This window comes from Emys orbicularis, chromosome 9 (genome assembly GCF_028017835.1).
Source record: "Emys orbicularis isolate rEmyOrb1 chromosome 9, rEmyOrb1.hap1, whole genome shotgun sequence".
Taxonomy (NCBI): Eukaryota; Metazoa; Chordata; order Testudines; family Emydidae; genus Emys; species Emys orbicularis.
The window spans coordinates 12501-38379 of NC_088691.1; the positions used below are offsets into that span (position 1 = coordinate 12501).

The 25879-nt window shown below is 47.1% G+C and overlaps 1 protein-coding gene across 1 annotated transcript in view; it reads right to left on the reverse strand.

Moving 5' to 3' along the window:
• Positions 1-18351: 18351 nt before the first annotated feature.
• GCNA (germ cell nuclear acidic peptidase) overlaps positions 18352-25879 on the reverse strand; it is a 49967-nt gene continuing 42439 nt past the window's right edge. Inside the window, exons 9-11 of the mRNA XM_065411459.1 lie at positions 24844-24982; positions 21722-21926; positions 18352-18601 (exon numbers count right to left, since the gene is read on the reverse strand). Of these exons, the coding sequence (XP_065267531.1) occupies positions 18352-18601; positions 21722-21926; positions 24844-24982 (594 nt within the window). The remainder of the gene's footprint in view (positions 18602-21721; positions 21927-24843; positions 24983-25879) is intronic.

Below are 25879 nucleotides of genomic sequence, written 5' to 3' on the forward strand. Positions count from 1 at the left end.
TGACCACTGATGCAAACTCAGTGCCATGTAAGAGAGAATAACTGAGAATGGAGCATCTCTAGTTACAGGGAAAACACACACTCCCACCATACAATGAGTTCCCTCACACAACCATTAAGAAGGAGCAGAGTTTAGAGGACTGCCATCCCTAAACAAGAAGCCTCAACAGCACAAATACTTCTGACCATCAAACCCTTAGGCAGATACTTAACTTTGACAGCCACTCCCAATCTCCTTTTCCTTTGTACACGGGCCTTCGCTCCCAGACATTGGCATCCATCCAGCACAGACATACAGCTATGCCGCGACAGACAGACAGAACTAGTCACAACCCTCCACGGAACGAGGCGACGCAGTACCAGATATGGACGCACCTGCAAATACAAACAAAGCTTGACTGAAAACCTACTCGCAAAGCTCCCAACTATACAATATGAAAGATGACCTCACCTGCATACTGCTTCCTTGAGAGGGAACACCTACTACACATTACACCCCCCTCAGAGAACACTCTCATCCACATGGAAAATGGCTACACTTCTAAAATACTGGTGGCCCTCCCCCTTTCCCTCCGCCACAGGGAGACATCGCTAACTAGGATGCTCACATCCTCCTCAGAAAACCACCACCATGTAGAAGATGGACAAAGAAGGTAGTGGTGACCTGTCATGCAACCCCAGTGCCATGTAAGAGAGAAGAACTGAGAATGGAGCATCTCTAGTTAGACAGAAAAAATCTGCCAGCAATCAGCATTCCTCCAGGGGAAACACACTCCATTCATACAGTGAGCTCCCTCACATGCCCATTAAGAATAAGCACAGTTTAGAGGACTCCCATCCATAAACAAGAAGCCTCAACAGCACAAATACTTCTGACCATCAAACTCCTCAACAGATACTTAACTTTGATGGCCACTCCCACTCTCAAGATCTTCTTTTCCTTTCTACACAGGCCTTCGCTCCCATATGTCAACATCCATACAGCAATGCCGTGACAGTCAAAGAAAAGTAGTCACGCCCCACAGTACCAGATCTGGACACATCTGCAAATACAAAGAAAGCTTGACTGAAAATCTACTCACAAAACTCCCAACTACACAATACAAAAGATGACTTCACCTGCATACTACTTCCTGAAGAGAAGGAACATCTACTACACATTACACCCCCACTCAGAGAAGCCCCACCCCCACACCAAACACTCTCATCCACATACTGGTGGCCCTCCCACTTTCCCTCCACCACAAGGGCTGATCGCTAACTAGGATGCTCACATCCTCCTCGGAAAACCAACACCCAGCAGAGGAGAAAAGAAGGATGAAGTGGTGACCTGTCATGCAAACCCAGTGCTGTGTAAGAGGGGACAACTGAAAATGGAGCATCTCTAGTTACAGACAGGTCACTCTGACAGCAATCAACCTTCCCTCAGAGGAAACACACACTCCCTCCATACAACAAGCTCCCACCCACCCCTCACGTGCCCATTAAGAACAGGCAGAGTTTAGAGGACTCCGATCCCTAAACAAGGAGCCTCAACAGCATAAATACTTCTGACCATCAAACACTTTGGCAAATACTTAACTTTGAGAGCCGCTCCCAAGATCTTCTTTTCCTTTCTACACAGGCCTACGCTCCCATACATTGGCATCCATCCAGCACCGACGTACAGCTATGCCGTGACAGACAAAGACAGAACTAGTCACACCCCTCCACGGAACAAAGCAACGCAGTACTGGATCTGGAAGCATCTGCAAATACAAACAAAGCTTGACTGAAAACCTATTCACAAAGCGCCCAACTACAAGGTATGAAAGATGACCTCACCAGCATACTGCTTCCTGAAGAGAAGGAACATCTACTACACATTACACCCCCCTCAGAGAAGCACACACCCACCCCAGACACTCTCATCCACATATTGCTAGTCCTCCCCCTGTCCCACCAAAACAGGGGCCCATCGCTAACTAGGATGCTCACATCCTCCTCGGAAAACCACAACCATGTAGAAGACGGACAAGGGATGAAGTGGTGACCTGTCATGCAAACCCAGTGCTGTGTAAGAGGGGACAACTGAGAATGGAGCATCTCTAGTTACAGACAGGTGACTCTGACAGCAATCAACCTTCCCTCATGGGAAACACACACTCCCTCCATACAACAAGCTCCCACCCACCCCTCACAGGCCCATTAAGAACAGGTAGAGTTTAGAGGACTCCGATCCCTAAACAAGGAGCCTCAACAGCACAAGTACTTCTGACCATCAAACCCTTCAGCAAATACTTAACTTTGACGGCCACTCCCACTCTCAAGATCTTCTTTTCCTTTCTACACAGGCCTTCACTCCCATACATCGACATCCATACAGCAATGTCATGACAGTCAAAGAGAAGTAGTCATGACCCTCCACAGAATAAGACTATTCGGTACCAGATCTGGACACATCTGCAAATAAAAACAAAGTTTGACTTAAAGTCTCAGTTATAAACTCTACTCATAAAGCTCCCAACACCACAATATGAAAGATGACCTCACCTACATACTGCTTCCTTGAGAGGGAACACCTACTACACATTACACCCCCCCTCAGAGAACCCCACCCCAAACACTCATCCACACAGAAAATAGCTAAGCTTCTACATACTCGTGGCCCTCCCCCTTTCCCTACACCACAGGGGCCCATCACTAACTAGGATGCTCACATCCTCCTCAGAAAACCACAACCATGTAGAGGAGAACACAAGGATGAAGTGGTGACCTGTGATGCAAACTCAGTGCTGTGTAAGAGAGAAGAACTGAGAAGGGAGCATCTCTAGTTACAGACAGGTCACTCTGACAGCAATCAACCTTCCCTCATGGGAAACACACACTCCCTCCATACAACAAGCTCCCACCCACCCCTCACATGCCCATTAAGAACAGGTAGAGTTTAGAGGACTCCGATCCCTAAACAAGGAGCCTCAACAGCACAAGTACTTCTGACCATCAAACCCTTCAGCAAATACTTAACTTTGATGGCCACTCCCACTCTCAAGATCTTCTTTTCCTTTCTACACAGGCCTTCACTCCCATACATCGACATCCATACAGCAATGTCATGACAGTCAAAGAGAAGTAGTCATGACCCTCCACAGAATAAGACTATTCGGTACCAGATCTGGACACATCTGCAAATAAAAACAAAGTTTGACTTAAAGTCTCAGTTATAAACTCTACTCATAAAGCTCCCAACACCACAATATGAAAGATGACCTCACCTACATACTGCTTCCTTGAGAGGGAACACCTACTACACATTACACCCCCCCTCAGAGAACCCCACCCCAAACACTCATCCACACAGAAAATAGCTAAGCTTCTACATACTCGTGGCCCTCCCCCTTTCCCTACACCACAGGGGCCCATCACTAACTAGGATGCTCACATCCTCCTCAGAAAACCACAACCATGTAGAGGAGAACACAAGGATGAAGTGGTGACCTGTGATGCAAACTCAGTGCTGTGTAAGAGAGAAGAACTGAGAAGGGAGCATCTCTAGTTACAGACAGGCCACTCTGCCAGCAATCAACCTTCCCTCAGGGGAAACACAGGCTCCCTCCATACAACAAGCTCCCGCCCACCCCTCACAGGCCCATTAAGAATGGGCAGACTTTAGAGAACTCCCATAAGTAAAGAAAGAGGCTCAACATCACAAACGCTTCTGACCATCAAACCCTTTGGCATATACTTACCTTTGGAAATTGGACAGAAGCTCCCCCCTCAAGATCCCCTTCACCTCAGTAGACAGGCCTTCACTCCCATACATTGAAATCACTCACAAACATACAGCACCAGCATGACAGACAAAGAGAAAAATATTCACAACCCTTCACATCACAATATGACTCGATACCGGATCTGGACAGAGCTGCAAATATAAAGAAAGCTTGCCTGCAAACATGGCTTATAAACTCTACTCACAGGGCTCTAGACAACTGAGTAGAAGAAAATACAGAAGGTTAAGAGAAGAAACACTTACTAAATATTACAATCTCCTCAGACTAGTCCCCACCTAACCCAAACAGAAAACTGCTATGCTTCTACAACAGTCCACCACCATGGATATGCTACCAGTACTAGATATGTGTGTTTAACAGAAGCTCTATCAGAAACAGCCCCCAATGTCTTCCCTCCCAATGAAAATACAAATGATAACATATACATCAAACACACTATAAACAAGCTGAAATGAAAAAAAAAAGCACATTACACAGAAATAAGGACAGAAAAACAGTACATTAACCACAAATACATGTCATTGTTACCCCCATATCAATACTCACCATGACTATAAACACCCATACAAGCACCTATGCATATCTCTTTGGACCAACACAAAGCCGAATGACTTCCTGGGACAAGACCCCAGCTTATATACTGCCTAAACTCCAACCCCTCTATTTCCCAGCATGCCTTAGAAGCCAAAGGCAGCTATAAATACAGACTCAGGCAACCCAGAAACCCTTTAGTTCATTCCTAGCTTAGCAGCAGCAAGGACTATTCATCTTGATGTATTAATCAGCCTTCCTTCTTACAATACAAATTTATAGAAGACAAACTCTATCACCAGGTAACACTTACCATATTTTAGGTTCCTAAAAAGAAAATTCTACCTAGAGGGAAGAGGGGACTCCACAGTAGGTGCAGTTGGGGGCTGCTGAAAGAGGTATCTCAACAGTCCTGGAGGGATTTGTTTGTACTGTGAGACGGTATTTGGGGGGTAATGGAAAGATTACTTGGCTGGTGCTCGAGGGCATACCTAGAGCCTCACGCTCAAGATGGAGGGCAGTGTCACTCCCTGTCAAGCTGCCCAGGCAGCTGACACAGGCCAGAGACACTGCACCATCCCCATGACCAATGTTACAGAAAATGGCAACCTGTGCAAACTTGTACTTTGCCCCCGGGCTACCTCCCCCCTATTCCCTGCACGCCCCTCTGCCTACTCCGAGTGCTTAATTTACATAGACAAAGGTCACATAGCTCTACCCTGGCACAAATTAAGCGCTGTATGGGCAGCCAGAGAGCACTGGCTGCCAGGTAGGCACCCATCTCTTAAGGCAGGGGCAGGCAAACTTTTTGGCCTGACAGCCACATCGGGTTCTGGAAATTGTATGGAGGGCCAGTTAGGGGAGGGGTGTGTGGCCACCCAGGACCCCTGCCCCATCCACACACCCCCCCGCTCCATGTCCCCTGACCACCCCCAGAACCCCCCGCGACTGCCCCCAAATGCCCCATCCAACCCCCCCTCCTTCCTGACTGCCCCCCAGATCCCTGTCCCCATTCAACCCCCCTGTTCCCCATCCTCTGACCACCCCAACCCCGATCCACACCCCTGCCCACCACCCCGAACTCCCCTGCCTTCTATCCAACCCCCCTGCTCCCTGCCCCTTTACCATGCTGCCTGGAGCACCAGTGGCTGGCAGCTCTACAGCCACACACCACAGAGCACTGGGTCAGGCCAGGCTCTGCAGTGGCGCTGCCCCAGGAGCTTGCAGCCCCACCACCCGGAGCATTGCACCAGCAGCAGGGCAAGCTGAGGCTGTGGGGGAGGGGGGACAGCAGGGGAGGGGCCGGGGCTAGCCTCCCAGGCCAGGAGCTCAGGGGCCAGGCAGGAGGGTCCCATGGCCTGGATGTGGCCCACAGCCCATAGTTTGCCCACCTCTGTCTTAAGGCAACACCACCACCCCCAGCATAGCATAGCATAGCACATTGCCACCCTTACACATCCACGGCTTCTGCAGCTTGTGGTGCCTGGCACCCATCAAGAAGCTCAAGGCCAACTTCATGCTGTCACACAGGGGGTTGCAACTTGCCAGAGCCCACAGCCCTCTTGCCACCTGTGGCTCACCAGAGGCAACATTTCATATTTGGGGGGAAGGCAATTTTAATGATGATTCCTGGGGCTAGTCCTAACCCTAACCCTAACCCCTAGCCCTAACCCTAACCCTAAACCCTGTTGGGATCCACTAGGCATAGCTACCAGGTAACTCGGGAGAGTGGAAGGCCAAAGTGTCGATGAAGCTCTTTTGCTCTGGGCCTATCTGAAACCCCCAGACTCCATCTTGTGAACTCTCATCTACTTCTGTGCTAACGGCTTACATGTTAAAGCAGAAATGTATTGGTCAGCGTTTCTAGCGGATGGCTGCAGTTTCACTCACACTAGCAGAAATAATAGAGATAAGGAGGGAACAGAGAGATAGTTAGTTTGCAGCTGTTTTCCCATATATCCCCAAGGTATTTAGTGCAAAGGGTCAAGGGATGTACCCTGCTCTCCCTTCAAAATGACAAATGTATCCGCAACAGATGTCTCTTGTATCCCCTTCCCCAAAATAATACATGTATTCTGTGTAACCTGTTATCTATAGGTCAGCATAATGACGTAGAAAGGATGAGAACTGAGTTGTTTGTTACTGGTTATAAAAAGGGCCAGTTCGGCCATGTAAGGTGTGTCTCCTTTGGCATGAGCCGAGGTGCACCCTCTCAGCTGACTGACAAATAAAGGACCGGTACCCGTCTTCTTGTCTCTCCGTGCCTCCTTGGTGTAATTGGGTAAGCTCCGGGGAGAAACGGGCCCTATTTGGCCAACAAATTGGCGACTCCGCCGGGACTTCTCTCCCTGTGGAGGACACTGACCGACGACCGAAGGCGATTCCGAGGAGTGGCCACCTCGAGCTGTTGGTTTGCTCGGGCCTCGGGTCGTCACAATCGGTCGGGGCGGCTGTGTCCTCTCTAAAGAGAACTCCTAACGACACGGAGATAAGACGGTACCAGAAGAAGGGGAAGGTCCAACAGCCGGACGCGGCCACTCCGGGCGGTAAGTGCGTTTACCTCTTGGGTTTGAGGGATATAACGCCCCCGCAGTGTGGTTGGACCCTTTAGGTAATCCCTGTGTGGGAAGGTACTGTAAAACGGACAAATGTTTAGTGGTTATGATAAATAAGCCAGGCAACGGTTAATGAATAATTTCACTAATTTTACTAGTCCGTGGACTGTATTGGACAATTATTGGGACGAAGAAAAACCCCAAGGCTTGCTTTTATTTTTGGCAGGGGTACTGTTTTTCTTCATATTAATGATATGCTGGAAGCCAAAATTGTAAAAACCAGGTCTAGGACTTAAACCGACTCTAGCCGCACCGAGACTCCTGCGAGGGGAAACCCCGTGACCAGGATATCTTGATCGCAAGGGGGGTCGGTCGAACCCGTGACCAGGTTTAATTAAACACGAGCATAATGGGGTTCGGACAAAGCACATAAGCTGGGACACCCTTGGAATGTATGTTAACGTATACGTTTATGGTGTTAAGAAATAGGACTGATATTTTGCTCAAGTGCCCTTTGACTTCGACAGGCTCGGTAGTAACGGCTGCTAAACCCCAGAACCCTCCCACTGTTGTAATGCCAGAATCGGTGTCCCCTTCGGCTCCTTCACCCCCACAGGCTTTAGAGAGTACCCCCCCCCTTGGTGGGATTGTATCCGTTGATTACTGAGAGTGTGGTAGCCCGTCCAGGAACACAGGATCTTGTGTCATGTTGCTTTTAACATCTGGCTGCTTTTAAGGCAGGAGAATTCTCAATAAATCCAAGCAAGTTCATTTCTATCTTTGAAGGTTGTCTACCTAGCCATAAGCCTCACGAGGGAGGACTCGGGTAGCCTTATGAGTAAGAATGTCTAAGGGAAGAGACCAGGAAGGGTGGGGGCTAGTTGAGAAACCCACCCTCCTAGCTAAATTGGTAGTGAAAAAGCCGGTGCCCATGGAAGGGACGGTTCAGCAAGAAAAGCAGGATCGGGCCCAAGCGGGCAGGCAACAAATAGAGAGATTGGAAAATAGGTTGGAAACTTTGAGGGCATAGTGGAAGGAAAAGAGTAAGTAATTATAAGCATGGGGATTTCAAATCCCCAGGACAATAATTGGAATGGTAAAATCTGAGTTGATTGGGTGTCGTTTTGGGAGACAAGCAAGTGATTTAAGAAAAGAGAGTGAAAAGTTAACTCTGTAGTTGCTAGAGGGAATCAAGCAGTGAAACTTGGTAGGAATGTCTGTAAGTAATTCAGGCAAGAGGTTATTTAAGTGGAATTATTCGACTATGAATACGTTAGTCTAATTTGCTGAAGAACACTCCTGCTGTATACAATCTGTGTTTTATAAGTTTGAGATGAATTGGTATTGTTTTAAAGTTGCAAAACTGAGAATACTTTTGCCAGACACAGGAAACTAGTGTTGTTTAAGGTATTTAGCATTTAATCCCTAAGGTGACTTAACGCTTTACAAGATTTAAAATGCTTTAACTAAAGACCAAAGGTTGTGGCTGCAGCAGGGTAGTCAAAGCCAGGAGAATAAAAGATTTGAATTTGTTTTTGGGTAACAAAATAGCAGATAAACGATCTGGTAAAGAGAGAGAAGGCATTTAAGGTTTAAAAAGGGAAAGCTATTGGACACCAGAGGTTGTACAGAGTGAAATCCTCAGAAGTGAGTGTGCTTGTCCTGGTTTGTTGCTTCAAAGCTTTGCACAGAAATTATGTTACTGGAAAGGTGTATGAGTGAAGAGTGGAAGGTTCCTTTGGAAGATAGAAGAAGCCGAGAAAGGGAGAAAAGGAAAAAGCACAGAATGAGTTAACTGAGAGGAAAATACAGCTGGCCTCAGTCCAAGGACATTGTTCATAGCCAAGACTTTGCTGACAACCAAGAAAAAGGGGGGGCCTGAATGTGCCCAAGCAACTATGAGGTCTGCAAAATACTGCAAGGCATAATGAGGACAACAGAAGGGTTAAAAAGCAGCTTGGTTGGACAGTATTGGCTCAAGGATTACAGAGCCCTCCTGCTGCAATATGTAAATGACTTGTTAATTGCTGCTGTGGGTCTAATCCCTTGTCTCAGAGCTACTGTGAGTCTCCTAAACTTTATTGGACTGCGAGGATACAGGGTATCTCAAAGCAAAGCCCAAATTGTTCTTTCAAAGGTTCAATATCTGGGATTTTACATCAGGCAGAAAGAGAGACAGCTCTCAAACGAAAGAAAGGAGGCTATCTGCCAAGTTCCCATCCCCAGCAACCGTAAGCAGCTTAGGGCATTCCTGGGCATGGCAGGTTTTTGCAGAATATGGATTCCAGAGTTTGGACTGTGGGCTAAACCTCTGTATGAAAGTGTTAAGGGAGCGGAACATGATCCCTTTCACTGGTCCCCAGAAGCGGACAGGGCATTTCAGCTATTAGGTGCCTGGAAGCGTCCTGTGACATACTCCTCTAAACAACTGGATCAAGTTTCAAAGGGATGGCCAGCCTGTTTGAGGGCGGTCAAACAGCACTACTGCTCTAGTGCTTGGGGAAGCTGACAAGCTGACACTGGGAGGAACTGTGCAAGTGTGTATGTTCCCCATATGGTCCGAGCCTTGCTGGACACTAAAGGTGGTCTTTGGCACACACAAGCTCGGGTTGCTCGGTACCAGGCGAAGCTGTTAGAGAATCCTGAAGTCACCCTGCAGACCTGTCCCTCCCTTAATCCAGCTACACTGCTACCAGAGACAGAAAAGCAGGAACATGACTGTTTAGAAATCATAGATGTTCAGTATTCTAGCCGCCCAGATCTAAAAGATCAGCCACTCCCAAATGCTGACTTGGAATGGGATACAGATGGAAGTAGTACTGTTGTGGATGGGCAAAGGAGGGCTGGTTATGCTATTGTGTCTCTTCATGATACCGTGGAAGCTGAAAGTTTACCGGCAGGAACATCTGCCCAGCTTGCTGAACTAGTGGCCCTGACTCGGGCCCTTGAGCTGGCAAAAAGACAAACGGGTTAATATTTTTACTGATTCAAAGTATGCTTTTGGGGTATTGCATGCTCACGCCGGCTTTTAGAAGCAGTACAACTCCCCTCAGCAGTAGCAGTGGTACATTGCAAGGCCCATCAAAGGGAAGATCAAGATGTAACCAAGGGCAATGCCAGAGCAGACAGGGAAGCTAAGCGAGCTGCTATCCTGAAATCACCAACAGAGGAGAATGCTCAAATGCATGCCCTCATCCCATCAGTAGGTGAGCTTGCAGCCCCTCAGTACTCCCAAGAGGACAGAAACCTGGCTGACAGTCTCGGTCTCCAGGAAAAGGAGGGATGGCTTTATTCCACAGAGGGAAAAATCCTCCTGCCCAAGGGCCTGATTCGACTGGTGTTGCAGGAACTGCATCAAACCACACACGCAGGCAAAGAGGCTCTTGCCCAGCTTATGAATAAATATTTTCTAACCTCTGGACTTAAACCCCTAGCATCATAGGTACAAGCTGAATGTTTAATCTGCCAAAAGAATAACCCTCGACCAGGAGTAGCAGTGCCTCCAGCCACCCTGGAACCTACCCCAGGCCCAGGATTGGTGTGGCAAATAGACTTTACTGAGTTTCCCAGGACCCAAGGATACAAGTACCTTCTCGTCTTAGTGGATCGATTCAGCGGATGGCCTGAAGCCTTCCCATGTCGCAACAACACTGCCAAGACAGTGGCTCTTAAGTTTGTTAAGGAGATCATTCCTCGCTTCGGCCTTCCTCAGTGGATGGAATCTGACAATGGAACACACTTCACATCTCAAGTGGTTCAAAAGATATCAAGTGCTCTGCAGATCCCCTGGAAACTCCACACACCCTGGTGACCACAAGCCAGTGGAGTAGTGGAACGCACAAATCAGACACTCAAGCGACACCTCTCAAAGGTCTGTCAGGAGGCCTCTCTTGAGTGGCCTGATGTTTTGCCCCTTGTGTTACTTTGCATTCGTGCTCTCCCTAAGGGTAGGATAGGGTTTAGTCCCTTCGAGATTATGTTTGGAAGAGCATGGCCTATGAATGGTACCCCAGTTCTGGCAGGGGAATGGGAAGATGGGGTATGGTTTCTTGTCTCAGTACATGTGACACGTCTGCTGTTCTTTATTTTCTTCACAGGTATACCAAAGATTCACAGCCTCTTCTGCTGGATACCTCGGGTCCACTCCCTGCAGCCTGGTGACTCCGTTCTCGTGCGGACCTGGAAGGACGAGCCCCTCCAAGAGAAGTGGAAGGGACCCCACACCATCCTGCTTGTCACCCATACAGCGGCAAAGGTCGAAGGACACAAGAACTGGATTCATCACTCTCGACTGAAAGCAGTGCCCATTCCTGAACAGTGGACTGTCCAGCCTGCAGAAAAGACTGTTAACGACGATTTGGGACTTAAGCTGCTATTCAAAAGACAGTAAGGGTCACTGGGAATGCGTTCTGATCTTTCTGAATAGTCACAGCATACTCCCTGCGAGAACCCTGAGCATTGGTTCTATTTTCATTGATAATCTTGATTGCATGGAGCTTAATCGCATTTTGTCTTTAAAGTATGAGAAAACTCTGACAAAGGTTTGTTGAGTGTTCTCAAAGGGGGGATTGTTGGGATCCACTAGGCATAGCTACCAGGTAACTCGGGAGAGTGGAAGGCCAAAGTGTCGATGAAGCTCTTTTGCTCTGGGCCTATCTGAAACCCCCAGACTCCATCTTGTGAACTCTCATCTACTTCTGTGCTAACGGCTTACATGTTAAAGCAGAAATGTATTGGTCAGCGTTTCTAGCGGATAGCTGCAGTTTCACTCACACTAGCAGAAATAATAGAGATAAGGAGGGAACAGAGAGATAGTTAGTTTGCAGCTGTTTTCCCATATATCCCCAAGGTATTTAGTGCAAAGGGTCAAGGGATGTACCCTGCTCTCCCTTCAAAATGACAAATGTATCCGCAACAGATGTCTCTTGTATCCCCTTCCCCAAAATAATACATGTATTCTGTGTAACCTGTTATCTATAGGTCAGCATAATGACGTAGAAAGGATGAGAACTGAGTTGTTTGTTACTGGTTATAAAAAGGGCCAGTTCGGCCATGTAAGGTGTGTCTCCTTTGGCATGAGCCGAGGTGCACCCTCTCAGCTGACTGACAAATAAAGGACCGGTACCCGTCTTCTTGTCTCTCTGTGCCTCCTTGGTGTAATTGGGTAAGCTCCGGGGAGAAACGGGCCCTATTTGGCTAACAACCCTAACCCCTTACCCCTACCCCTACCCCCGACCCCTAACCCTACCCCCAACCCAAACCCTAGACCCAACAACTCTAACCCTAGACCCAACAACTCTAACCCTAACCCTAGACCCAACAACCCTAACCCTAGACCCAACAACCCTAACCCTAACCCTTAACCCTAACCCTGACCCCTAACCCCTAACCCTAGACCCAACAACCCTAACCCTAACCCTTAACCCTAACCCTGACCCCTAACCCCTAACCCTAGACCCAACAACCCTAACCCTAGACCCAACAACCCTAACCCTAACCCTAACCCTAGACCCAACAACCCTAACCCTAACCCTTAACCCTAACCCCTAACCCTAGACCCAACAACCCTAACCCTAGACCCAACAACCCTAACCCTAACCCTAACCCTAGACCCAACAACCCTAACCCTAACCCTAGACCCAACAACCCTAACCCTAACCCTTAACCCTAACCCTGACCCCTAACCCCAACCCCTAACCCTAGACCCAACAACCCTAACCCTAGACCCAACAACCCTAACCCTAACCCTAGACCCAACAACCCTAACCCTGACCCTCACCCTGACCCCAACCCTACCCCTAACCCCAACCCTAACCCCTAACCCCTACCCTCACCCTCACCCCTAACCCTCACCCTAACCTACCCTCACCCCAACCCCTACCCTCACCCCAACCCCAAACCCTGACCCTTAACCCCTCACCCCCAACCCCTTAACCCTAACCCCTGACCCTAAACCCCTAACCCTAGACCCAACAACCCTAACCCTAACCCTAGACCCAACAACTCTAACCCTAGACCCAACAACCCTAACCTCACCCTCACCCTGACCCCAACCCCTACCCCCACCCCAACCCCTAACCCCTACCCTCACCCTAACCCCTAACCCTCACCTACCCTAACCCTAACCCCTACCCTCACCCTCACCCCAACCCTTAACCCCTACCCTCACCCTCACCCCAACCCTAAACCCTAACCCCCAACCCCTTAACCCTAACCCCTAACCCCTAACCCTTGCCCTTGCCCTAACCCTAACCTTTCTGCAACTTAGTCCATAAAGGGGTTGGCCCTGATCCTGAAAACACTTTATGCATGTACTGTTACACATATTTGCAGGCACATGGCCACTCCCACTAGTTAACCAATAGACAGAATTAAGTTTAAATCAATTATTTATTAGGGTAACTTTTTCCTACTGGAGACCAATGTACTGCAGTAGGGATGGGACAATGTCAGGAACAGGGGAAGGGGGGGCAATCTAGGGAATACGTTTTCAACACCCGAGTCCTTACAAACTTGTCAATATGATGTTTCTATGTATTTTTAATCACTGATCACATCTCCAGCTGCATGAGGTAGCACATAGGGCAACACATTCTGAAAACAAAGGTAAGAGAAGACTACAGGTCCCCTGCTGCATCAAGACACACTGCAGAAGAAGCAGCAGCAGACCCTTTTAATCCTCCTTCTCCCCCACCCCCGACACAGTAGATCTGCATAGCCAGTTATGTCTCAATCACCACTGGACACATGCAGGTGATCATGTCTATGAAGGGAGGCTGTAGACCAACAGACAAGGAGCGAGAGCACGTTGGCCAACACACTAGAGAGAAGCAATGAAGGAAGAACAAACAGCACTTGTAGTCACCTTCCTAGTCCCAGATGTCTGCTCAGAAGGACATGCTTCTCCCCATCCTGGGAGATCAGCTACTGCCAAGATGGGGAAAGTCTCCCCCTGCACCCAAAATGAGCAGGAAACCTTTTATTAGAAACCAAGCTCAGAGCACAGAAGGAAGCAACTGTCGGTACTCAGTCTTTACCACACATTTATCTTAGAGGCCAGTCAGGGTAATACACCAGTGTTCCCTGGAGCAACAGTGACACCAGTGGCTAGTCAGGGTAATGCATGGAGTGTCTCTTCCATGGAGCAGTAGTGACACCCAGTGGCCAGATAAGGTAATGCACAGACTCTCAGAGAACAGTAACACCCCGTGGCCAGCAGGGGCAGCGTCAGCCGGTAGTGGTGGTGGACAGACAGAAAATTGTGGTAGCTGCAACACCCCTTGCCATGAGGCCCTGCCCCTCCCTGTGGCTCCACCCCCTGCTCCTCAGTGAAGTGCCAGCCCCACCTCCTCCCCTCCAAGGCTCTGTTCCATAGCCGTGTCAGAAGCCAGAAGCCAGAGTCGGGCAGGGTGAGGCAGCTGCTGCACTAGCTGATGTCATGGTCCAGACAGCTGCAATGATTCCCCATTTTGTCCTCCTGCTGCTTGGGGCCTGAGGGCTGTGGCCACCCTTTGACCACTTGCAGCTTATAAGAGCCGCCCAGGTGTGGGGCCAGCACAGTCCTCAGGGAGTAAGACCCAGGAGCCCGGGGCAGAGCATATCAGTCCAGGATGCTGTGCTGAGCCCTGGACCCTCCACCAGATGGTGCACACTGGTGGGCAGACATACAGGCCAAGAACTACTCTTAGGGCCCCTGTTCCCCTTCTCTGAAGCAAACCGGAGTGGGTAGAGAGAAGAACTAGAGTGGCATGACAAGGGACGCTCACTCATTGATGTAGAAGGAAAAGAGTTGAGAACTGAGCATCTCTAGTTACAGGCAAGTTGCTTGCAGTGCTCCTTCCCCATGTCGGGGCAACATGCTTTTGGGTCAGGGTGACCACACACCTAGTCAGTGCCACGCTCTGTCCAGGCAGGCTACCAACAGGCTACACTAAAAAATGTGGGTCCCAAACCCAGAACATACTCAAATTTTACCCCACTGTCACCAAACTGCTGGCTTTTAATATGCAAAAAGGTAGTCATGCTCAGTCAATTCCCGCTACTCTCCAGCAGGTGACATCAGAGAACTTGCTCTTCAGGCCCCAGGGTTTGCACATAAATAAACCATGTGGGATTCTAGCAGAATATCATCACTTATTCACTTGTCTTAGGAATTGAGGAATGTGGGGCCGCTCTGAGGGGACACTTGCATACTTGGGATATTATTGCAAAGATTAAAAGTAGGATTTCTGTTAGACAATTTTAAGGGCAATTTATATTTGTAAAAACCTTATTTACCGAAGGAAATGCTGTAGTGACAGCATGGTTACTGGGCCTACAAAACACTTTCCCTCCTGCATGAAACAAGAAAGTTAGAATTAGAACATTACATATTTTGTTCCAATGTTGGTATAGGTTTAATTTCACTTAGGTGTAGGTTTGTTTAAGGCTGACTGTTTTGGTTTATTGGTTTGTTTTTTTTAGTTGAAATGGAGCTTTTAATTGAGGTTTGCTGGATTGGAATGTCTGATCTGCAGTACCCGTTTTGACATAGTTCTGAATATTTTTATACAGATTTGGCCAGTATTCAAATTATTTTAAGGTTTTGTAAGTGGTTTTAATAGTAGGGCTTATTTATTTCATGTTATTTTATCATCCTGCTGTAGCATATGTTTTTGATAAAATATTGAAATTATTAATTTATGGTATTTGTTAGTTTGTTTTTAAAAACAAAAGTTTTTCTTAATGTTTGGATTTTAAATTAAGCATTGTTTGCAGTTTCAAATTTTGATTTAGGTTTTGGTTTCTGATGGGATATTTAAGAGGATTTTGGATTTAAATGCTAAACTGTGGACAGGTTTAGATTATTTAGATGGACTTGGAGTAAATCCTATTTACTATTTTACTTTAATAAAGGTTATGTTGTGGTAAAACCTGGCCAAGGGGGAGAGATGAGCTTGGCCTTTAACTGACAAGGAGCAGAGGTATGGCCCCCATGAGGAGTGGGGCCAGGTGATGAGGGGGGTGCAACCCCCCCCCCCATTTTTTTGTCAAGCTCACCTCAGACCCCCCACCAAACGGGGAGAGGCTGGTTATGCCCCCTGCTGGCCACTGGGTGTCACTGATGCTCAATGGGATAGATACTCTGTGCAGTACCCCGACTAGTCACTGGGTGTCACTGCTACTTCAAGTGACACAATCTTTGCATTACCTAATCTGGCCACCAGGTGTCACTGGTGCTCCATGGGAAACACTGTGTATTATTCAGAAATGGCCACTGCCTGTGTCAGTTGCTGCAAGGGGGAAACACTCTGTGCAATACCCCGACTGGCCCCTGGGTGTCACTGCTGCTCCAAGGGATGCATGCTCTGTGCATTACCCAGCCGGGCAGGGGAGACACTGTTTTACCATAACTCCCCACCACCACCACCACCACCACCAGGTGGTGAGGGTGAAGGCGGGCGCAGGGAAATGGTAGTCACTTGTCCAATTGCTGGAAATACAGTGTAGTCCCCCAGCTGGCCAGCAGGGGTCACTGCCTCAATATGGGTGGGTGAGAGAATCACTGGAGGGCACTGCCTCACTTAGACCACCCTATTGATGAACTCATATAGGCTTGCAGCGTCTAGCGGGCATAACTGGACACTGCAAGATGGAGGTTCCTAGGATTGTGTCTGGGACCAGAGATATTGGCTAGTGTCATTCGGTTGCAAGTAGCTGGGACCCTAAGCTTACATGACAGAACCTGTGCTTGAACAGCCCAGGATGGGGGGGGTTCTCACAGCAGAGCAGGGTAAGGCTGGCTCCCAGAGTCAAAGATTGGAGGGACCTAGCAGATCGCCAGTCCAGGTAACACCAGGGGAACCTCACAAGGGAGCATAGAGAAACCCCACTCGTTATGCCCTTCCAGCATGACTGTGAACCACTGATAACTCTCTGGGAACGGTTTTCCAACCAGTTTTGCACCCACCTTATAGTAGCTCCATCTAGGTTGCATTTCCCTAGTTTATTTATGAGAAGGTCATGTGAGACAGTATCAAAAGCTTTACTAAAGTCAAGATATACCACATCTACCACTTGCCCCCATCCACAAGGCTTGTTACCTTGTCAAAGAAAGCTAGCAGGTTGGTTTAACACGATTTGTTCTTGACAAATCCATGCTGACTGTTATTTATCACATTATCTTCTAGATGTTTGCTTAATTATTTGATCCATTATCTTTCCACGTACAGAAGTTAAGCTGACTGGTCTGTAATTTCCCCCGGTTGTCCTTATTTCCCTTTTTATAGATTGACACTTTATTTGCCCTTTTCCAGTCGTCTGGAATCTCTCCCGTCTTCCATGACTTTTCAAAGATAATCGTTAATGGCTCAGATATCTCCTCAGTCAGCGCCTTGAGTATTCTAGGATGCATTTCATCAGGCCCTGGTGACTTGAAGACATCTAACTTGTCTAAGTAATTTTTAACTTGTTCTTTTCCTATTTTAGCCTCTGATCCTACCTCATTTTCACTGACATTCACTATGTTAGACGTCCAATTGCCACCAACCTTCTTGGTGAAAACCGAAACAAAGAAGTCATTAAGCACCTCTGCCATTTGCACATTTTCTGTTATTCCCCCCCCCAATTGAATAACGGGCCTACCCTATCTTGAGCTAAGCTTCAGTGCAAACCATTTTAATTACTCCCTCAAAGGGTTAGAGGGTGCCATACACTAGCTGAGGTATATGTTGAGTAAATAAGTTCATTAGATCCCTATCTCTGTGCATAAAGTTGGTAGAATCTGTCAACCTTAAGAAAAGCTGGGTTTTTCTTTTCAAGGGGTGGTTGTGGCTGCCTCTGCAAAATGACCTAAAATTTGGATCGCTCACCTCGGCCTGCACTCCCAGGAGGCACACCAGGTTTCAAGGCAAGCTTTATTAATCATAACCAGTAAGAGACAAAAATCTACCTTTTTAATTCAAGTATTAATATTACAAATCTGATTTAATCATCTGATAAGAGAAGATATGTTACAGAAGTGTTTCAATCACAAGTCTGTGATGGATGCATTTGATTTAGTTCTAAGAAAGACCCTGAGCCAACTGCCTCCAGAGTTTCTCTCAAACACTGGTTAAAAAAGGCTCCAAGTTAGTCCTCCCCCCTTCCAATTTTAACTTTTATAAAATCTCAGTGGCTGGAGGGCAATTAGAATGAAGATTTAATCATAAGCAAACAGATGCACTTGATCCTCACTAAGGAGACCTGGGGATGGATTGGCAGCCCTGGACCTAAAGTTACGTATATCACCTTGTCCTTTAACTGGGATTCATCAGAAAAAAGTGTTTCACCTGCTTCTGAGTGCAGCAGCAGGGGATTACACAAGCACTGCTCCTGGGAACACAGAACAGCAGCAGATGCTTAGAAACCTTTAATAGATCTTCAATGTTAACCAACCAGAACCTAGCTATTTTCTCTAATGGTACAAACAATGATTACATAGCACAGGGCCAGTGTATACATCCCAAGAGGCATTCAGGAATCTAGGAGCCTAGTCTTTAAAGCAAACTCAGCACTGAGCTTACGCATGACTTCTGCATGGCTCAGCCCACACTGTTCTTTTTTAGTAGATCCATAGTTTTCTTTCACATATTTTGCAAATGGTGTTAGCTGTGCTCTAGCAGGAGTACCATCCTTCCGTGTGGGTTGGCACAGGACTAACTGTCCCTTACAGAGTGCACACACAAAGCGTTCCGTGTCCAGTGACTTGGAATGGCGCCCAATCCTAAAATAAAACAAAAGTCAGTGTAGTGCCTGAGTCCGGAGACACCTTGGAACAATAGCTCAGAGGTGCAAATTGTTCACATTCAGATCAAGTGTACATTAACTCTGACACCTAAATATAATCCAAATGGCAACATTACTATTCCCCTGCTGACCATTTTAGCAGGAATATTCAGCTAGTGATTTTTATCATGCAGTCTCAGATCACTGTCCACATTTTCCTGCCAAAAAACCTTAAACATCCCTTATCCAGCTGCCAAGGTGGAACCTTCAGTTTCTTCCTGATAATGTCTACAATGTTATGTGATGGTAATACAAAGCTTAACAGAACATTAAAAGAATATATGAACAGAGTAAAGCAAGTTCAGTTGAATACCAAAACAAACAACAAGGAATTCAGTGATATTCATGTTAATTTTTAGTTCAATTAAAAAAAACCCTCTAATTTTTAAGTTTACATGAAGCTGTGCAGAACTTCAGTCTGCCACACTGAAGTGCTGCAGAAGCTGAGGTCCCTGCTGTTGAATTTGTTCCCCACAATACATATTCTAGATCTCAGATCAATCTTCTTTAAACATCCCAGTGGTCCCACCAGCTCTGTATCACTTATAATAGGATAAACAGAAGTTTTGACAATCCCAATGAGCAGATTAATTTTTCTGCTTGTGTTTCAAATAAGTTTCTTGGTAAAAGGTGAGATCATAGTGTATCAGAGCTCCTGCATTACACTCCTAATAGAGAAGTAAGGAGAGATCCAAGTAGTCTCATAACATGAACCTGAGTTTAATGTTTATCTTGTTTCCTTAATACTGTCCTACTATTACCTTCTCTATGTAACAAGCATAATAGTTGCTGAGGGGAAGATGAGGAATCAAGATTGGAAAGTTAGGTGTGTCCCTCAGAGGATCAAAGGGGTCAGAAATATTGAAAAGTCTGAGTACCCCAGAAGAAAACCCTCTATTCCAAAGGACAGCAGTACGTGGAACACCAACCACTAAGGGTTGTGGCTACCAGACTCTGTGTGCCTGTAGGTTGGCGACTGAGCAAACTGAGTTTAACAATTATGAAATGGCTTGATTTTAAGGGTTTTTAGGGGACAGCTGTAGTGTGCAGTGCATGAGAGTGCCAGCATCGAGGGGGTGGGGGTGGGGACCCTTGCCTGGAACAAGTCTTGTCATTTGCTCACTCTGTTCTGGGCTTGATGCAGAAATCAATAGGTGACATTCTCTGGCTTCAAGTATCAGAGGGGTAGCCGTGTTAGTCTGAATCTGTAAAAAGCAACAGAGGGTCCTGTGGCACCTTTAAGACTAACAGAAGTATTGGGAGCATAAGCTTTCGTGGGTAAGAACCTCACTTCTTCAGATGCAAGTCATCCCTTGCATCTGAAGAAGTGAGGTTCTTACCCACAAAAGCTTATGCTCCCAATACTTCTGTTAGTCTTAAAGGTGCCACAGGTCCCTCTGTTGCATTCTCTGGCTTGTGTTTTGCAGGAGGTAAGACTAGATGACTGACATGTCCCTTTCTGGCCTTGAAAGTTATCTCAAATCCTCACTGATTTCCATACTGCTCACTCAAAACAACCTGCCTCCCAACTATCTGTTCTCAACTAAGCCTTTAAAAAGAGTGCCAGCAGGGGGAGGCAGGTCTGTCATAAGTATAATTCCATATGGTACTCCTGGGGGGATTCTACGCCCATACGGGGGCACAGAATTCATATGGCCCGCATTTTTCTGTGCCCCCTGTACAGAAAAATGCAAAAAAAAATCTGCTGGGGGACACGCGCCTCTTCCCCAGCAGCCCAGGCAGTGTGTCTGTTCCAGCATGCCTGGAGCAGCCTCAGAGACAGGGGAGGGGGGATGGGCGTGCGTGCCTGCATGATTACTGTCGGGGGGGGGAGAGGTGTATGTGTGCCAACAAGAGAGAGAGAGAGAGAGAGAGAGACACACACACTCTGGGCTAGTCTACACTGGCAATGTTAAAGAGCTAACGTGGCTTGTGTGGGCGCTAAAAAACCCACCTCCACGAGGGGTGTAGCTACCAGCGCTGGTGCACTATCTACACTGGCCCTCTACAGTTTTGTCACACCCCTGAGCAAGAAAGTTGCAGCGCTGTAAATTGCCAGTGTAGACAAGCCCTGTGTCCCCCTCTCCTACGACTGCAGCTCCCTGGCGGTAGGGCTTTTTATTATGCAGGAGGCAGGCTAGAGGCACAAATGAAGCAGCCTGCCTGAGTTAATTGATCTCATTCTCTGAGGCACAAATGTAGCCCCCTGACTGTGTAGTAAAGTTGTTAAAGTTGCTGTTGATGGTTAATTGATCTCATGTTAGTTAACTGTTCCCATTCTCAGTCAATTCCCCCCTGAGCATTAAAACCTGTGAAAGCTTTCAGGCCCCTACATTGCCAGAGTGATGTAAAGGAGTCTTATTATAAATGACAGTTAGGGAATCCTCAGCTAGGAAGATCTATGTGCTTTCTCACTTTTTACCAAGCAGTCAATAAAATGTCAGGACAATCAGAACCAAGCACTTCCCAAAGTACCCAGCCAGGTCCAGGGCAATGATTAGCAAAACTGTATGACTTTCATGTGTGAAAGTCTGAGCAATTTAAAATGACATTCTACTCCCCCCCCCCGGTTTGGTGTTCTGTAATGTGATTTAAATGAAAATTCAGGATTATAACTGGAATGCAGGATATTGTTACCAAGTGTTTGTAACTTCACTTTCATGTGTTTAGGAAATGCTGAATAGTTATTGTGACTTTTTTCTGTATTGTAGTTTAAATAAATTACCAAAACAATTGAAACTGGTGTGATTATATTGCATTATTTTGACAAATAAAATATATAGAATTTTGCAGAATTTTGAATTCTTTGGTGCAGAATCCCCCCAGGAGTAATATGGGTCTGCAAGGGAAACTGTCTGGAAGCCAGTATCAAGAGGATCAGTTTGGGATCCTTTGTGGGAATAGAAGAGGGAAAACGAGGCAATAAAAAATAGTTCAGTTCATAGAGGTGAGACCTTTAATTCTCAGATTTCTTTAAAAGTTAAAGGTCTAAGCTTAACATGTGGACACGGTGAAAACAAAGTTAACAGATGGCCAAAGGCAAGTAAATATTACTCACGTGTTTTTGCACAGAGAACATTTATAAGTGAACTTGTATTTAATCTCATAGCTGTGGCACTGTGTCACCACTGGCAGCTCTGGATGAACCACAGTTGATTTCTTAGCATAGAATCTCCAAAACTGCCCATGGCCATCACAAATTCCGTTGATTACCCAAGTGGCTGCATGGCAAATCTCATGGATCAATGTGTCTCGAAGCCGGTCTTGGGGAAGGCAGGAGAGAAGACAAATTAAGAACACTGCCATTAAAAAGTCAGGTCTCTCATTCTTCACTGGCTTTATTAGTGTTTGCAAGTACCAGACTGACAGCCCTGAAGACTGTAAAAGATGCCACATGGACAGTACTAGTGCAAGCTTCCCCACACAATGCCACTATTCTGGCCCAAGTCTGAGAAGGTAATTTGGTTTCCATGTCTTTAGTATCTCAGAGGAGACTAATTGTAATGAGTCACTTGTGTTGTGGTCTCTGTTTTTAAAACCACATTAAACACAGGAGCCAGCAAGTAAATGTCAGATGACAAATTTTGATTGCTACTGACTGTGACACAGTAGTCCATTGGTGTTTCACTACTCCGTCAGCAACTCTGGTCAGGCCTGACATACTCACTACATCTAACCCACTGTTGTCATGATATATACCCAAAAGGTGGCATGTAATATATCAATCGAAAGCTAATAGCTCACTGATCATTAATATTCTTACATGGTGTGTTACTCTTCGGGGAATTCTGCACCACTGCACAATGCAGAATTCCCTGTTTCCCCCGCAGAATTGGGGCTGCAGAAGTGGTGGCCACCACTAGGGGACACTGGATTCTGCAGAGCCCAGCTTGCAGTGAGCGGAGCTGGAGGGTGCGTGGGCTGGAGGCTGCATGCTCTGCTTGATCCTTATTCTCCCGGGGACAGGAGAGGGCCTGGGAGACCCAGTTCTGGCAAAGGGTGAGGAAGGACAGGACTGCACTGCCCCGCCTGCGTTCCCTGGCAGGACAGTAAAGAAGCTGGGGGGACTAAAGGCTCTGGGGGAACTGGTGTCTGGGCCGGGGGGTGCCCTGTGGCTGGGATCTGGGGGGAGGGGGTGGTGGTGTCTGAGCTTTGAGTATGCTCCATGCCTGGGATCTGGGGTGAGGGGGGTGCTGGTGTGTGGGCCGGGGGTGCGTGGGATCTGGGGGGGAGGAGGGTGCTGGTGCATGGGCTGGGAGGTGCCCCGTGACTGGGCTCTAGGAGAAGGGGAGTGCTCGTATCTGGGCTGGGGGTGCTCTGTGGCTGGGATTTGGGGGGGGGGGGGGAGGGAGTGCAGGTGTCTGGGAGCCCTACACAGTTCCCTCCAGCAGCCCCCAACTGGAACTGGGTTATCATAGGGGCTTCTTTAACGCTCTACTCTTGGGGGAATCTTTTTTGCTGTTGTCTGTATTGTTGATATGTATTTAGAAATAAATTACCAAAATAATTGAATCTGGAGTGATTATATTGTGTTATTTTGACAAATAAAATATACAGAATTCTAAAATATTATGTGCAGAATTTTTAGGCACTGGATTCCCCCAGGAGTAGTGTGTATATGGGGTGTACAAAGAGTTATGGATATATGTTAGAATTACGGTTTTAAAGTGTGTTTGGCAAGCAATGCATAATCCCCATCTGCCCTAAACAAATGAGTGTATAGTTTGTCATCAGGTTGAGATAATGAAAGTGCATTTAGATAAAAGATCAACAAAGCCATCAACTTAGCGAGTGGGGGAGACAGCCTCTTATGGGGGTCTGCCCCTCAAATGATAAGCAATTGAATCAACTGATTGTATATAACATTGCTGTATTATAAAAAGTGCATTGAGTAATGTCTTTTATGAAAGCCTGTGACATAATGACGGCTAATAGCATTGTGAAGTGTCTGCATTAGCACTATATGAGGAATTGTGGATACTCACTGATGATATGCTTTAAAGGCTGTGACCAAAACACAGGGAGAAAGTTTTTCCCCCAGAAAGGAGGGAAGGGAGTATCTACACATCTCCAATTAAATTAAGCAAGATGTGACCAAAAACAATGGAAACCCTATTTACATATGAATCAGCAAGGGGATGGGAGATCCACAGGCAGGAAAAAACATCATGAGATTATCCTGAGTCTGGGGACAAAACAGTGAGTTTGGGAAGATATACGGAGAGAAGCAGCAGCCATCTTGGCATCCATCACTGGACAGATAAAAGGGGACAGAGCTCTTGCAAGCTGAGTCCTTCAGCCAAGGGGGTCAAAGTCTCTGAGAAGTGAATACAGTATAAATTACTCCTGAGGACATTCTGCACCAAAAAATTAAAATGTCGGTGCCAAAAAATTTAAACTTCTTCATACAATATTTTAAAATTCTGCAAATTTTATTTGTTAAATAAATGTGGAGGCTCCAGCATGGCATTGGGGAGCACTGGTCACTGGCTGCACAGAGGTGGGAGATCACTGTGCAGCTCCCCCCTGGGACACAGACTCAGCGGTGAGGCTGCACCCAACCCTGACACAGCGCAAGGATCGGGTCTGCCCCAGAAACATCCCAGGGCCTTGCCCCTCTGAGCCAGGTGCACCAGGTATGGGCAGGTAGGATCCAAGTGTGGAGGGGTTTAGGGTGGGGGGATCCAGGTGTGGATTGAAAGGGTTCTGTGTGTGGCAATCTGGGTGTGAGCGGCTCAGTGGGGGATCCAGGTGCTGGGGGGGGGGGGGGGGGGAAGGTGTCTGGATGCACAAGGGCTTGTTGGGGGATTCTGGGTGCAACAGTAATGGGACTCTGCAGGGGGGTATAGGTGAAGGTGGTTGGGGCTCAGCGGGGGGGGTCTGGGTGGGGGGGGCTCAATGGGGGGTCCAGATGCTGGGGGAGTGGGGCTCAGTGGGGTGGGGATCCAGGTGCAGCTGGTTGGGGCGGCTCATCGGGGTGGTCCAGGTGCAGGGGAGTGGGGCTCATTGGGGGGTTCTGTGTGTGAGGCTCAGCGGGAGTTTCCAGAACGAGATGATGAGAGCTTGGATAAAAGTTTTAGCTGTGTGGATGGATAGGAAAGGTTGCATCTTAGAGCTGTTATGCAGAAAGAATAAATATTCTTTCCCCTTATTTAATATTCAATATCCTCTTTCCCTTACCTGCAGAGTCACAAACTTTCTCTGAGAGCTCTATCCGAGCATAGCGTTGTACCTCAGGACTTTTTGTTTGTCCAGTGACACAGTACCCTGCTGTCTTCCGCATCTTTTTGTTCCAGATGATTTCCATTTTCTCTGGCAACTGATAAAAAAAAAAAATGGAACAGTGCATTTGAACCACGCAGGGGCATGTGCAGGAATTTAAATTTGACCCCTTTTGGAGGCTCCCCCACCCCCGGAGGCCCCTGATGATTCCTGGGGGGGCCTGTGCCCGCTTGCCCCTCCATCCACACCCCCTGGAACCACATCACTGCCAGCTCATCTCACTTCCTCAGGTCCTTAAACTTCTGCCCTTGTGTGTGTGTACCACCACAGCCCTTCACAACACACCTTGGTGGGAAAGGACACCTTTGTTCATACTCTTTAGACAGAGACAGTGGGAAGTTAGATCTGAGAAACTCACTTTGCCTTCTCTACCTCTCCTTAGAGGCTGAAGAACTTCACTATCTTTAGAGTATGAAACAGCCACACAATAGTAATATTCTTTAAAAAGTTTTATTAAATGCAGAGAAAATGGTAGTAAACCAAAAAAGAACTGTTTGCATTATACCACTTAAGTAAGAGTACAGAGAAAAGAAGGAAAATCTCACATTTCTAGAAACCAAGTCCTTATATGACCTCCCTGCCCTGGTCAGCTGGACAATCTCTTCCTCGGGTATTCAGAGAGAGATGTCTCCATCCCCTCTTTCACACAACCTGCTTATCAAGATCCCTGATCTAAGGTTTTATCCCCTATTTTCCAAAACAATTCTCTGAACACACAATGGGGGTTGAAGCCTTCCCCAGGAGATTGTCTAAGGAGGTATTAAATGTCCTTCACTGATGCTTAATAGCTGTCTTTCAAATACTTAGCTACCAAATTAAAGCGGAGCCCTTTATAAGATCATTTGACCTACCTGTCCCCAGTTTATCCAGACCTCTTTTTAAAATCTCATCAATTTTCCCTTGCCAGGATGTATAACTTCTTCTAATCCTATCA